Genomic DNA, 13,889 nt, shown 5'->3' with positions numbered 1-13,889 from the left:
AACGGAGCGGAACTGGGAATGCTGTTGAGTTTGATCGCTATTTAGGCTAAGCCTCACCCATTTTGTAGCATTCAATAATTCTTCCATAGATGGAGAAATTGCAGCAAACGAGGTGATAACATAACGTGCTGCGTGTGGGGACCTGCTGGGTGAGACGAGCTCCATGCTCAGGCTGGGGCCGTTCCTCCCCTCGTGCAGACTAAACAGCACATCTTCCTCCCGCAGTCCTAAACTCCAGAAGGCTTTTATATGAAAACACACGTGCTGATAAGCAAGATGGGCTTATAAAATATAAAGTGCCGTGTTTTCCATTTTCCATTCCAGCTACACCTGGTGAACGTCCCCCTCAAAGGCAGAGGGGAAAGTTAGGCTGTTAAAACTATTTTTAGGCTCTGTGGTTTTCAAATAAATCAACTTACTTCAAAGGCAATAGTCCTTTTGTGCCATGTGAAATCACAGGGCGTGTCTGTCTCAATGTTAATTTTAATCACAAATGTACTCTGACCTCTGTAAAATGAGCAGGAAGATGAAGTGTGTGTGCTGATAGGCGTGCTGTGCCAGCCCTGCTCTCCTCTCTGACGGGTGTGCATCTTCCGAGTAACTCTCCTGTATCAGCGGGCGCCTTCCTTTCCCTACAGGAAAACTGCCTAGAGCCTCGACTGGGGAAGTGATTCTCTCGTGACAGAGGGCCCTAAAACTGATCATTTTTAGGTTATTATTATTTTTTTTAATTTCTTGTAATTGCTATTTCTAAACAGTCTTCAGAGACATCAAAAATTGCAGTTTTAGTTTCATAACTATTCGTGTAAAAGTATGATCTCTGTATTTTCTCTAGGGAGCTTATGGGAACATTCGTGTACGTGTGACCACTGGCTGTAAATAGTGGTGGCCGTGTTTTTGCCAGAGCTCTTTGCTCCTCGGGGCGTTATGCGCTTAACTCAAGCGCTAATGGCATTAGAGGATGTGCTCCCTCCCTATTTTTTTTTTTCGTTAATAGGATTATCTGCCTAGCTCGGTGGTGACGGGAAGCTGTGTTCGCTTTCATAGGTTTATGTCAGCTTTCAGGCTGAAAGGTTTAAGAAGGGCTGTGAATTACAGCTGGTGTTTCGGAAGCAGTTATGTGGCTGCTGCGCAGTCTGCGTGCTCTCTTTAAATGAGCTGTGCATTTACGCAGTCGGTTTGTGCAGCTCCGTGGGCAGAGGAGACTCAGGATGAGCAATTCCCGTTCCAGGTGGAAGTTTCCTGAGCAGTACTGCTGTCTCAGCAGCCAGTTAACTTGTCGTGCATTTGTTAGCTTTGTGGTAAGACTGTAATGTGCTGTGATGCACAAAGGGAAGGGAGCAGTATTGCATCTGCCTCGCTTTCCAGCAGGGGTTAGTGTCTGTTCTGCACTGCAGCTCGCAGTTGGGACTTCTCATTTTGTTAGCATGCTGCCATCACCTATGTTCTTGAATGCTGTGAATGGTTTTTAAACAAGGGCTTGAACAGATCAGGCCTTTCATGGCCTGGTCTATCTGATCAAAGGCTGCTAAAGGAAGCAAATTAAATCTTTCTCCTCCCGGCTTCGAGGTCCTAATGGTTTCCTTGTGCTGGGATGAGACATGATCAGCTCTGCTCCTGCCCACCCAGCCCAGCAATGCTGTGTTTTTCCTATTAAAAAAAAAAATAAAAAAAATCCCACCACCACAACAGGAAAAAAACACAGTATTTACTCCACACGGTTAAGGTGAGTGAAATGCAGTCTTAGTGTTTTTAAGATGGTGGTGGCAACTGGCTGTCTTAGTGGTCTTACACACTCATAAATGTTTGTTATGCTATCATTAATCTACTATCTAAATAATTGAAAATGTGAAAAATGCGTGCTGTGGTCTTTGAGGGTCTATGGTCTTATTCCTTGACCTTTCTATAGGGGGGAAATAACCCCAGTAAGAGTATGGCCAGAGAACTAACCAGCTGCCGGCCTGTTGTGTGTTCAAGTATTTTTTAGCCTCTTTCAGACCCAATTCAGTTTTCAGCTCAAGTTGTGTGGGGCTGGTGGTAATGTTGGTCTGCGATGGGGCAGCACTGTTGGTAACCTTGCTCGAGGTTTAGCTGGGGAAGGGACTGTTGGCCTTGTGCTAACATCACACGCAGGATGGGGACGGAGGGGACAAGCAGTGAAGTTTAGATGGATGCTGTTAGTTATTTCATAGCGTAGCAAAACATTTCACTACAGAGAAGCTGTAGTGAAAGGTATCTAAAGATGATATTGGGGAAGCTTAGAAGCATGATCCCATTGACATGCATGGAATAATTAGGGTGCTGCAGCCGTGCAAGGTGCCTGTAGCCCAGTGTTGCTCTCTCCTCTTGTGTATCAGGATCGCTAACAAAGCAATTTCTTTGCTCCAGATTCCTCAGTGGGGTCGCTTGGGTAACAGTGGGTGAAGTAATAGCGTGCATCAGGGCCTCTTCCTGCTATTTTTCCTTTTTTTTTTTTTTTTTTTTTTTTTTTTTTTTTTTGCTTAAGAGGGAGATGTCCAGTATCAGCAAGCTCATGTTTGCTAAGTATTCTGCTATTTATGTAACGATAAATACAGATTCTATTACAATTAACAGTTCTTAAATATTAGCTTTGCTGGTCGACAGCAGTGTACAAATATATATATATATATTTTAGCCTATCACTGCTGATAGTACCCTGTGCCCTTTCCTCTACCCTCGTTAGCACGGGAAGGCCAGCGTGGCTTCACGCAGACCCAACCTGGGGTGCCCGAGCACAAGTCCCTCTAGTGGCTGTTGTTCAGGCTCTCGCTGCTTTCTCGTCTTTAAATGCTTAATTGCAATGACAGGGCGAGGAACAGGCTTGTTTCTGAAGGCTGCAATCTCACAGCCTCACAGACTTTGGCTCTGTGCTGTGCCTCGTGCTCTGTGTCATAAGTAGTGGAGATGGGCGATGCTCGGGCTGGGGCTCTGCGGTGTGCCGTGCGGGGCGGTGCTGTGGGATGCTCCAGGTACTGCAGGACAAGGGCTGTGGAGAGGGAAAGTGGCTGGGTTTGTGAGCTGCTGAATGTCCCGTGAGATAAGGGACATTATTAGCTAGGCCCCGGTGGTGCGTCGGGCAGCTCGGCACCTCTGGAGCCCTGTGCTGGTGGTGTCTGGTGGGGCAAAACCGGGTCTGCCTTACCACACGTTGGTTACACTGACAGCACAATGTGAGTGCTTGTTAAGTGGTGACTTACTCTTTCTTTGCAATTAGCAGCATCGTCGCTTTAATAGATGCTTGTTTGCTGTATAAGCTCTTCAGGAATGAAAAGCAAAAAATTCCTGTGTTGAACTGCCACTGATAAAAGGCGAGCGAGGAAGCAAAGCCAGTGAGTGTTTTGGGAATCATTCCCTGCTCAGCACAAATCTTCAAGAAAACTAAGAGCTTTAAGTGTGGTGTGTGTGTGGGGTTTGTAGTCTCTGACCCCACACTTGGATTTTCATTATTTTGCACCGTTCAAGCTCTCTGAGATGGAGCTGCCTCGGACAAAAATCCTGTCAGCATGGGTCTGGAGCCGGACTGGTTGCTGGGCCTGCTCGGTGCTGGTGGTGTGGTGGAAGTGAGTGGCACTTCCCCAGAGCAGGATGTGCTTCGACAATCCTGGGTGGTGTGGACGAGGCCCTGGTGGGACGATCTTCAGCATCAAGGGGCCACAGGACAGGCACAGCCCTCAGGTCACTGGGAATGGCTGCAGGCAGGCAGAGAAACCTTTGGCTTGGGTACACCTGAGACAAGAGGTTCACCTGGGAGGCACAGTCCTCCGTGTGGTTTCTCACCACACTCTGACTTCAGATTTTTTTTTTTTTTTTTTTTTTTGCTATTGCTGTCAGTGGTAAAGTGTGTGTATTTTTTTCCCCAAGATGCTGCTTTTAGACGAGGAGACAGACTTGGTTCTGGTCAGAAGACAACTTGTGAGAGGATGTGGTCATTGTGATGGTCACTCAGTGTTTTTGGAGCGCTTTTATCACACAGACACCAATTGCAGAGAAGTCTTGGGATGCTCTCATGAAACACAGCAGAGTGATAAGGCAAAGGGCCATTGCTCACAGCAAATAACATAGAATAGCTTAAGCATTGCTGGGAGGGGGTGAATTTGTGCAAATACGAATAGATGTGACTTACCTGTAACAGCTTTTCTCAGAAGAGTCATTTATTTTAAGTTGCTTGCAGTCTTTCAAGCGTCCTACAGGGTGTGTGTGTGCGTGCGGTTTTTCTCGCTGTGCACCGTGTTTGTCTCCTGCAGACTAAACAGTGCATCGCTTGTAATGCTGACCTAGTCCTCTAAAAACGGCACTTGGGAGATCTCCTTTTAAATTTAAAACTTGTGAAAGGAGACTCGACATCTTCCCCGCTGTTAATCATGATGCTGTCTATTTAATGTTTTGACAGCCTCCGTGACTCTTCTCGTTTAACAAGTCGGGAGACAGCCTGGCAGCAGCAGTAAGCCGAAACCAGGTCCTGTTCAGAATGGTTCCATCGCTGTAAAAGGAGATTTTCTTTAAAGCACAGGCATGTGTGTTTTCTAATTTAAAATCGGTTACATTTCTGTCAAAATAGGATCACGCATTCCATCTGCTCCGCAGTTGTAGCTGTCTGAAGTCTGATCGCGGCTCTGGTTTTGGCGTTGTGGTGGAATGGGAAAAAATTACTCCTGCTAGTATTTCAGTCCTTCTGTGTTATTAGTGGGGGATAAGTATGGCTTTCCTTGATGTCAGTTGACGGTTAATTTGACTAACGTGTTTGTTATTTTAAAGTGAGTGTTTGTGTGTCTGCGAGCATAACACAGTAGTGAGCTCCGTGCGTGCTTGTCTCGTTTGTTAGCGTTGAACCCAACACGCATTACTCACGGCACGAGCACGCGGAGAATGTATTAATAGCGATTGCTTTCTATCGCCCGGCTATCAAGTAGTGGATTATCAGAAAATAGATCTGGGCTGATGAGACTGGCTGCGTATCGCTTACAAGATATTCTGGAGCCGGGCAGTATTTACTGGTGAGCCTTGCGGCCGGTGGAGCGCTGTGGGCTTGCTGGCAGGCGGCGGGACGCGCGTCCTCCTGAGGGATGAAGGCTGAGGAGGATCCTGAAGACGGAGAAAACATGCTGGGGGACCCAAGCTAAGAGAAGGATGACGGAACAAAATGAGCTCGGGGCGGCGGAGAGAATCCGTTCCTGAAAGTGGGAACCCGCTTGGCTCGCTGCTTTGAGCTGCGGCGGTTTGTAACTCGATGCGAGATAAATCGGTTGCTTTTGGCAGCAAGGAGCCGCGAGGTCTATGATGACTTGTTGGTTTTCTTGTGCAGCTAAAGACACGGTAGGTTTCTTAGGTTTCATATCACCGGCCGTGGTTTACAGCTGCAGAAATGCAGAAGCCTGAATTTTGTAGCCATTCCTTTTTAATTAATATGTCTTTAACAACACTAACTGCGGGGAAATTTCCTGAAATACAAAGTGCCCAGCTGGTACTATTTGACTTTGTCAGTTTCCTATGATGTTATTTAGATATTATAATGAAAGAAAAATGTTTCTATTGAGATGATAGTAATTTAAAAACAAAACAAAAACAAAACAACAAAAAAAAGTCTTGTTAATCAGAAGACTCATGAAATGGGAAGAAAGAATTTATGGTAAGGGGTTGTGTGTACGTCTGAGTGAGCTTGTGCTAGCGGGCATGAGCTGTAAGTCTGCAGCTCGGAAATCTAAACCCAGCTGCAGACATGCAAGGCATCATCGCTTTCCTCTGAGGATGTGAAATTGTATAGTTTAAGGTATTTAAATAAAACATATAAAGTGGATAATAAAGTAGCTTATAGAGGAAACCTTGTCAGGCCTCCGAGGACAACTGCTCTGCCCCCTGGCAGTGCCTGTGGCTTTTACCCTGACCAGCAGTGTCACCGCTGCGGTGGCGTTGTCACGCCGGGCAGGCTTGGCTTTTAGACTAATGGGTGTGTGAATCGATTGGCAGTCGGGACTGCACGCCTTGGTGAGGAAACACCAGCGTGTGTGACTTCAGTAGCTGCCTGTCTTTATTACTTCACGTCACTTAGTAAGCATTGCACTGAGTGAATTATTGCTGAGACTTCGTGATTTCTCAGAATGTAAACGTGATTGCAGTACGGGAAACAAAGATAACTGCAGCTACAGCTCCATCATACAAACCATTCTACAGATGCAGAGCAGTGGCTGTGGTTGTTTTTTTTTTTTTTGTTTTTGTTTTTTTGTTCTTTATCAGTATTTTCTCCTTTACCTAGGTAAACCTGGCTTAGATGCAAGGGGAGAGACCTGGCCAGCTGGCACTGGCTCTCCCTGCTGTGGATCTTCCAGATTCTGTTATATTAAACCGTGAAAAATCCTGTTTTCTGCTAATATAGGGCAGTTGTAAGGAGAGGGTGGTTCTGTCTGGAACGTTTGTCCCTTTTTCTTCTATCAAAAGCTTTTTCAAAGCTGAGTCCTCGGCATCCAGCTTGGCTCTGAGGCTTGTCACAGACCTTCCTGAGCAGTGCAAAGCAATCGGAGAGGTTGGTTTGGTGTGGGGCAGCCCCAGCTTAGCGCTGCGGGGCAGATCCTAGCCTGGGGCCTGGAATTCCAAACTCGAAGTAAACAAGGAATAAGTGGGGGGTGACAGATGTCTGAGTTGGTGGTTATTTATAACTGACTGGCGCTTCCTTTGCGCGCTGCATAGCTTGGGGAATTGCAGGCAATTGGAAGCTGTGCACTTTGAATTTTTCGTGCGCAGCCCCCTAGGCGTCCATCCCTGGAACATCGCATGCTGAGCTAAACTGGCTCTGAACAACCCAGAGGAGTCAGAGAGCACTCAGCCCGCTTGCATATTTTTGGTGCATCTGTTTGGTGTTAGAGTCGGGACCCAGCGGAGCTAGCTGAGGTCTGATTTTAGGAATGGCCAGATGCAGCCAGTGGCACCAGTGAGGGCACTTCGGTGCCTGCATCAGCGGGCACGGATGCTGCCCGTGGGCAGCACTCAGCACTCACTTCTGCCCAGTGCAGGGTTTGGTAAATGTGAACTTGGTTGAGAGAGGGCTAAACTTAGTGCGTGCCTTGCGTGTTGCTGAGTTCGTGAAAACTGAAGTCTGCTGCTGATTATGGTGTCGTAATCGTTGTTCTATTCAAGTGTCCCACAAAGTTTACGCTTGTCTGTTGTTCTTTGTGCTACCTTTACTATATAAGGGTTGACAGAGGGGGGGAAAAAATCATAGCAGCTGTGTTTTATCTGCCCACTTCCTTATGAAATCATTTTTTTGTGAATTCTGAGAAGCTTACTCTGAAGATGGCTATTTAGATTGGGAGCTGTTAGCAGCAGGATTTCTGGCTCTGTTATTGCGGTTCCTGGCCTGTCCGTTCCTGTATGGTGCATCTTGTTTATTGACTTGTGAGCTCTGAGACACAGGCAGGTATTAAATACATAGAAATGGAACAGTTGGCTGCTTTATTTGACTATCACAACTTAAATGACTGACGGTAAAGAAGAACAAGAAACCCTTCCAGTTTTCCTTTAGCCAGTGGAGTTAATTGCTTTGTTGGCACAAGAGAAGCGATGCCTCTTCCCCCAAAGGGTGTGTGACAGCAGCATCCGTGAGGAGAGAGGGGAAAGCAGAGCTGCAGTGAAAAGGTAGCTGGTCTGTGCAGGGCAAACAGCTGATGGCTATCAGCAGATAAAACAGAACGGAAGGAAGTGTCTAAAAGCTGCTTAATACGAGAAACTGAAAACTTTGAGATTGCTTTAAATGTATAGGAAACTACTGTGTGCGACCTTAGTTTTCGACCTTTTAGATGGAAGCCAGCAGGATGAGGAAAAGCAAAGTGCTTTTGTCCCACAGTGTTCTGCTGTAAGGGTCAGAGAGACTTAACCAGGCTGGCTCGGAGCAGCGTGCTAACAGCCTGATTGAGATGCTGCAGTATGATTGCCTGTAAATAACTAAAGGTCTTGAGAGGCACAACCTGATACGTAAACAAAGATCCCTCTTCTTATTCCCTCCCCATCCCCACCGATAATATGAGATTCAGCCTCTTATTGATGTTCCTTTAGCAGATCGATGCTGTGCCGCGGGCTGACCTGCTTTTCTAATTCTCTTTTATACAGCTGAATACAGACTGGAACAAGTACGATGACAGGTTAATGAAAGCAGCTGAAAGGGGTGATGTGGAAAAGGTTTCATCAATCCTTGCCAAAAAAGGAGTCTGTCCTACTAAGCTGGATGTCGAAGGGAGGTCTGCGTAAGTAACTTCCAGTTCTGCAGTGGTGGTGGGGAAGCTGGTGGAAGTAGCTCCATTCCCAGGTCTTGCTGCTGCTGTAAAAACTGCTAGGTCTATAAATCTATGCGACACACACTATGAGATTCTAGCCTCATCTAGGCTAGTCTTGCATAAGCTTTTAATCAGGAATTGAACAAAGAAAATTACATAGCTCTTATGCTGAAGTGGAGAATGGAAAAAAGGAAGCCTTTTTGAGCAGAAATCTGAGCTGAGGGTTGATCTGGGAATATAAAGGTCTAGCAGTGGGGATGGGCTTGAAGTATGTAATCTAGCCATCTTTGGCAGAGGTGTGTGGTTAAATTCCTGATCTTTTTCTGTGTAGATGACTTATTCATGCAAATCAACAGGGATTGCCCCCAATTAATAGAAAGAAATATCGCCAAGCACTCCTACTTTGTTTATTTGAAGCATTCTGAAATGCTAAGTTTTGCCAATCTGTAGTTGATATTTTTAGAGCAATTAAAACTCAATTTAAGAAGGCTACTGTAGGCAGTGTTCTTTAACAGACTAGCTTGATTAATATCTAAAATAAGCACAGTCAAGAGTAAAGATAAATAAATTCACTAGATGATGAACTCAGCCATAATCTGTAGTAGTGTTCAAATGCTTTGAATGAAGTGTTATTAGAGCTACCAGATGTAATGAGAGTTGTGTGGCAGGCTAAATCTCACCTTCCCAAGCTCCTGGTTCTTTAGAACATATTACATTAGTTACCCCTAATGCTTTTGTAAAACAGACTCAAGCTATTGACTTCTGACCTGCCTTTCTTCTCATCTTTTCTGCTGTGATGTTTAATGTTCTGACAGTTACTTTGAAATGACACGTATAGGAATACTTGGCAGGGTGGCATATGTCTTGCAAACTGCTGACGACTTAGCTTATTTGCATTTTCAGCACTGGGGATCTATTCTTGTCTCTTCTAAATCCAGAGATAGCTTGGCATAAAATAAATGTTTTAAAGCTTGGTGTTACGTTTGTCTGGTTCTTGAAGTTAAGAGTGACTCTGAGTACTGACAGGTACAGCTTGCAATGACAGGGGTACAGGGAAGATGAACTTTCCTTTTTCCTTCATTACTAAAAAGCTCAATAGCCACCTGGATTACAGTGGTTCTGAAAATGTTTGGTGTGATCCCACTCATCATAGCTAGTTTCTGAAAGGTGCTTTTTTTGAGGTGCTGCACCCATCCCCAGCCACCATGGAATGCCAGATAGCTCAAATGGCAATTTCTCACAAAGAGCCTTTACTTCGGCAAGAGCATACGTTTAAATACTCACGCCCAAATGGGGGGAAAGAAAGGCAAGTGTAGGTATTCTACTTGAGTCAATGATTCCAGGTAAATATTGACTACTTCTCAGGAAAGTTGTATTGTTCCTTAAAGTGAAATTTGCAGAACCGGATTTGGACATTGTACAAAGTTGAGTTTGTACAGTATAATGCTTTGAAAATACAATTATTTGCTTTGACTTTCCTGGTTAATACTGCTATTTTTGTGTACGAAACAGTTGTGCTTAAAGTGTTTTTTTTTGCTGTGTTTAGATTCCATGTTGTAGCGTCAAAGGGAAACCTAGACTGTTTGAACACCATCCTTATTCACGGAGTTGATATCACAGCCACTGATGCTGCAGGTATGCTTCATCTCGTCAAGTGTTCAGGTGCAATTTGCAGAAGTTCCCAGCTCAGTTTTCACTTTGGTTTAGGGTTAAGCTAAGCTGCAGGGTTCTTTAGTGTTTCCTGGGGTTGGCAAAACAAAACAAACACACTTAACTGTAAGGTCTGTTTCAGCCAGGCTATATCTGCTTGAGAAGAACAGTATGAGAACTGTTTTAAATGAATGTGTTAATTTGAATAGCAAGTGTGTTTCACTGAGTGTTGGTAAGTACTGCGCACAATGAGGCTGTGACTTCAGTGGCATGGAAGGTGTTTGCGCACCTGTGTTGAGCCCTCAAAACTTCAGAGCACCTCTCTGCTGCCTTCTTAGTTTGCATACGTGATATCAAAGTTTATGCAAAGATGTTGTGAAACAGGCAGTTAAAATTGGTGCTAATTTTGCCTCAGATTGTTCATCTCACAATTTAACTTGGTAAATGAATATTCTCTTGTTTTCAGCTTCATTACAGAAATATTCTAGCCTCCTTTCATATGACAGATTTCTTTTTTAAAACTCCTGTACCATTTCTCACTATTCATGAATTCTTGGATGCAGTTTCCCTTAAAATAAGTAAAAATCACCGTTTAGCAAATAGCAAAGTGTATGCAAGAGAGATGACAGTTACAAAACTGCCAGAAATGTCCCTCCTTACCTTCCCCCAGAAAATGCATGTTCAAAATAGATCCTGAATTGACGTTGATATTTCTTTTTAGGTAGAAACGCATTGCACCTAGCTGCAAAATATGGACACGCTTTATGTCTGCAAAAGCTGTTGCAGGTACTGAAAGATATAACTTGTCCTTTGTTACGGTTTTTATTCTTTGGGTGGAGTGTGGGGGAAGGTGCTCTTAAATATACTGGTTTGAAATTGAGATACTTTAAATGCAATCTGAAGCCTATTTGATAACCCAGGTTACTTATTTTAACAGTACAATTGTCCAACAGAAAATGTGGATCTTCAAGGAAGAACTGCTCTTCATGATGCAGGTAGAAGGTTTTGCTTTTCTGGTGACTGTAATATGAAGTCTTTAATGATAACTCTCAGATGTGCCTAATTATTTTTAACTTCCACTGCTATATGTTGTAATGCCACTTGTCCTCAATAACAAGCTTGTTAACAGACTTAGAGGATGTAGGTCTATAATTCTCTTCCGATGCCTGTGAATTGTCTAGTAAAATCTGAAGTATCATGAAGAGTGTTCTAGAGCAATGATGTTAGTAAGTTAACTTCACTCTGTGGATTTTGTGAATCTTCATTATGCTGTGCAGTGTCTTAAAGCAGTGTCTGAGTTTACGTGTGCCTTCGGGACTGCTGTAAGAGAGCAAGTCACGTAGCCTTCTCATGCTTTAACTTGTATGAATTTTTGTGAAGCCATTGCAGTGCTTAGAGTTTCATGAAGGCGCTGTTCAGCAATATAACTTGCTTTTTCCTCCTTCTCTTGAAAGCTATGTCAGACTGTTCCTCCAGCATACAGCTCCTGTGTGATCATGGGGCCTCAGTGAATGCAAAAGATGGAGTAAGTTGTTGCTTAGACCTCTCTCCCATACAAGCCCTACTGGAGCTCTTGTGCTTTCTTTGCTTCCCCTGCCTTTCCTTATTTCCTGCCCCCTTTCCCTTTTCAGGATGGGAGGACACCGCTGGTGCTGGCCACTCAGATGTGTCGTCCCACAGTTTGTCAGCTTCTGATAGACAGAGGAGCAGATGTTAATGCCAGGGACAAACAAAACAGGTAAGGCATGCAGAGGGTTGTCAGAATGCTTGCTCACAGTTAAAGGGTAGAAGGCTGTCCATTAACTTTCAGGCTACAGAAAAATGTTAAATTCAGCAGGAAAAAACTCTGACCTGGGACTTAGTCCAGAAGTGATGTTACAATTCAATAATTCAAACAAAATTGGCTTTTCTTATTGCTTGTTCTTGCACCTAAAATACCTGTAGACTTGTGTGGAAAGTATTGCATGCTGCTGCCAGCAGGGAAATGGTGGTTGGCTGCTTTAAAGATTTCTGTGCACAGCTGCAACTTGCTCTCTTTGGCATCCATACGTAAAATAGGTCATGACAGAAGTGGTACTTGAGTCTCACTGGGGCTTCCAAGGGACCTGAGGGTCCAGAACTGTTTTATTCATTATACATGGAGGAGTGGGTGGGGGGACTTTCTAACTGAGCTACTCCTGCCTGTTATTTCTTGGAGGACGGCTGCCTGGTGGTCAGTGGACATGAGGCTGCTGTGAGACAGAGCACAGGCGCTTGCATTGCATGTCCTGAAGCTGGCAAGTGTGTGTTTGGGAGGCAGTGCCAGGGCTCCCAAGCACTCACTCAAACTTTGTCTTTATTTTTGTCTTGTGTGTGTTGTGTCTATTGATGTTTGTATGTAAATAGAGTAAGCCAAAAATCGCATGAGATTTCTAAACAGCTGGGTGGTGCTCTCAAAGGCAGCAGGTTTATGCTGGGCTTCAGGGAAGTGCTGCTGTTAGTGTTGTTTTGCTTTTTGACAAATATTTAAATGTTGGCTAAATGACTTTTAAAATGTAGTCTCCTCTCTTGAGAGAGGAAATGTTCCTTCACTCAGCTTTCCATGATCAGAGATAAGTGTACAAAGGATTTATATCTGTGAGTGCTCCTTTGAAAGCACACGATCCCAGCGTCTCTGAATGCAATCTTTCTCCCCATCCTCAGGACTGCCCTAATGTTAGGCTGTGAATATGGCTGCAAGGACGCGGTAGAAGTTTTGCTCAAAAATGGTGCAGATGTTAGTTTGGTCGATGGCCTTGGTCATGACTGTGCTTACTATGCCAGAATCGGTGACAATATTGACATTTTGACTTTAATAAAAGCTGCCATTGAGGATTCCGGCAAAGGTATGAAGAACACGCTGTTACTGCTTGCTATTACTCCTTCATTTGGGTTGTGTCTTCCCCAAGTTATGTCTTTGTGTGGCTGTGGGATGGCTGTAGTCCTTTAAACCAAAAGGTGATACCCACGCTGCATAGGAGGGTAAAGAAGGGTTATGTTTCTTTGCTTGTGTTTAGTAAAACTTAAAGTTAATGCAGGCTGTGACATCATGAGATAAAGGGTATTAGTGTTGATGAATCTTTTGTATTGCAGTATTGATCATAGGAGTGATTTAGCCTCATTTATAGGAGAAGCTTTGTACTTGTGAAATGCTTCCTTTTTTGGATTAATGGGGTGCGGGGTGGGAAGGAAGGAGAGAATGGCTATTTCTTGAAACGTCCTTCCAAGAAAGAAACATAAGTAGATTAACTAGGTATGCCTTGCGTGAATCTGAATGAAATGTTTTTGGTTTTTTTTTTAACTTCCTATTTCATGTTGCTTTTTATTTTTAGGAAGAGATACCATGAAGAAAGGGCAGTCTGAACAAAAGGTAAGTCTTATTGAGTTGTGTTTTAACTGAACCAACAACGTTTTTCAAGGTGTTCTTAACTCAAATGTTTGGTGTATGTTGCAGAAAGGTTGCAGATTTGTGGTGTAAATCTTACTGATTTTTTTTTTTTTTTTGATCTTTGGTACTGTGAAATAATCAGCTTTGTTTGCTGGCGTGTAAAGGTGATTCATGAGTAAAACTGTCTTTTGTGAGCTACATCCCTAGGAAATTTGTGCTTGTTTCCCATCCCTAGGAAACTTGTACTCTCTCTATGTTGCAGTTGTATGAAACTGAAAGAGGTGAGGTGTAAGCTGTTCACTCTCGACTGCCAAAATTCAGCACACAGCTGGTACTGTTGAGAGAGTGGCTAATACTGCACAGGGATGCAAAACTGATTCAGTATTTTTGAGTTGACTTCAAACGTAGCATGGAGAAGATTCCATCTATAATTAGATGGTGTTTGTATTTCTATATGAAAAATATTTTATTTGCATATTTGGGGTTTGAGCTTTGACAAGCATCCTGTTTTCTGTCTGGACGAGGTTGTGGGTGGTCTACTTATTGAGAAG

General features: G+C 43.9%; 1 protein-coding gene across 1 annotated transcript in view; it reads left to right on the top strand.

Annotated features, from left to right (window-relative positions):
- UACA (uveal autoantigen with coiled-coil domains and ankyrin repeats) overlaps positions 1-13,889 on the top strand; it is a 30,579-nt gene that overhangs the window by 4,763 nt on the left and 11,927 nt on the right. The window contains exons 2-9 of the mRNA XM_084293503.1: positions 8,119-8,252; positions 9,829-9,917; positions 10,654-10,718; positions 10,870-10,927; positions 11,387-11,457; positions 11,564-11,670; positions 12,615-12,796; positions 13,283-13,320. Coding sequence (XP_084149629.1) covers positions 8,119-8,252; positions 9,829-9,917; positions 10,654-10,718; positions 10,870-10,927; positions 11,387-11,457; positions 11,564-11,670; positions 12,615-12,796; positions 13,283-13,320 — 744 coding nt within the window. The remainder of the gene's footprint in view (positions 1-8,118; positions 8,253-9,828; positions 9,918-10,653; positions 10,719-10,869; positions 10,928-11,386; positions 11,458-11,563; positions 11,671-12,614; positions 12,797-13,282; positions 13,321-13,889) is intronic.

The sequence above is a fragment of the Netta rufina genome, assembly GCF_964035555.1.
Source record: "Netta rufina genome assembly, chromosome: 11".
In the NCBI taxonomy this organism is placed as follows: Eukaryota; Metazoa; Chordata; class Aves; order Anseriformes; family Anatidae; genus Netta; species Netta rufina.
This window is presented reverse-complemented; position numbering and strand designations above follow the sequence as displayed.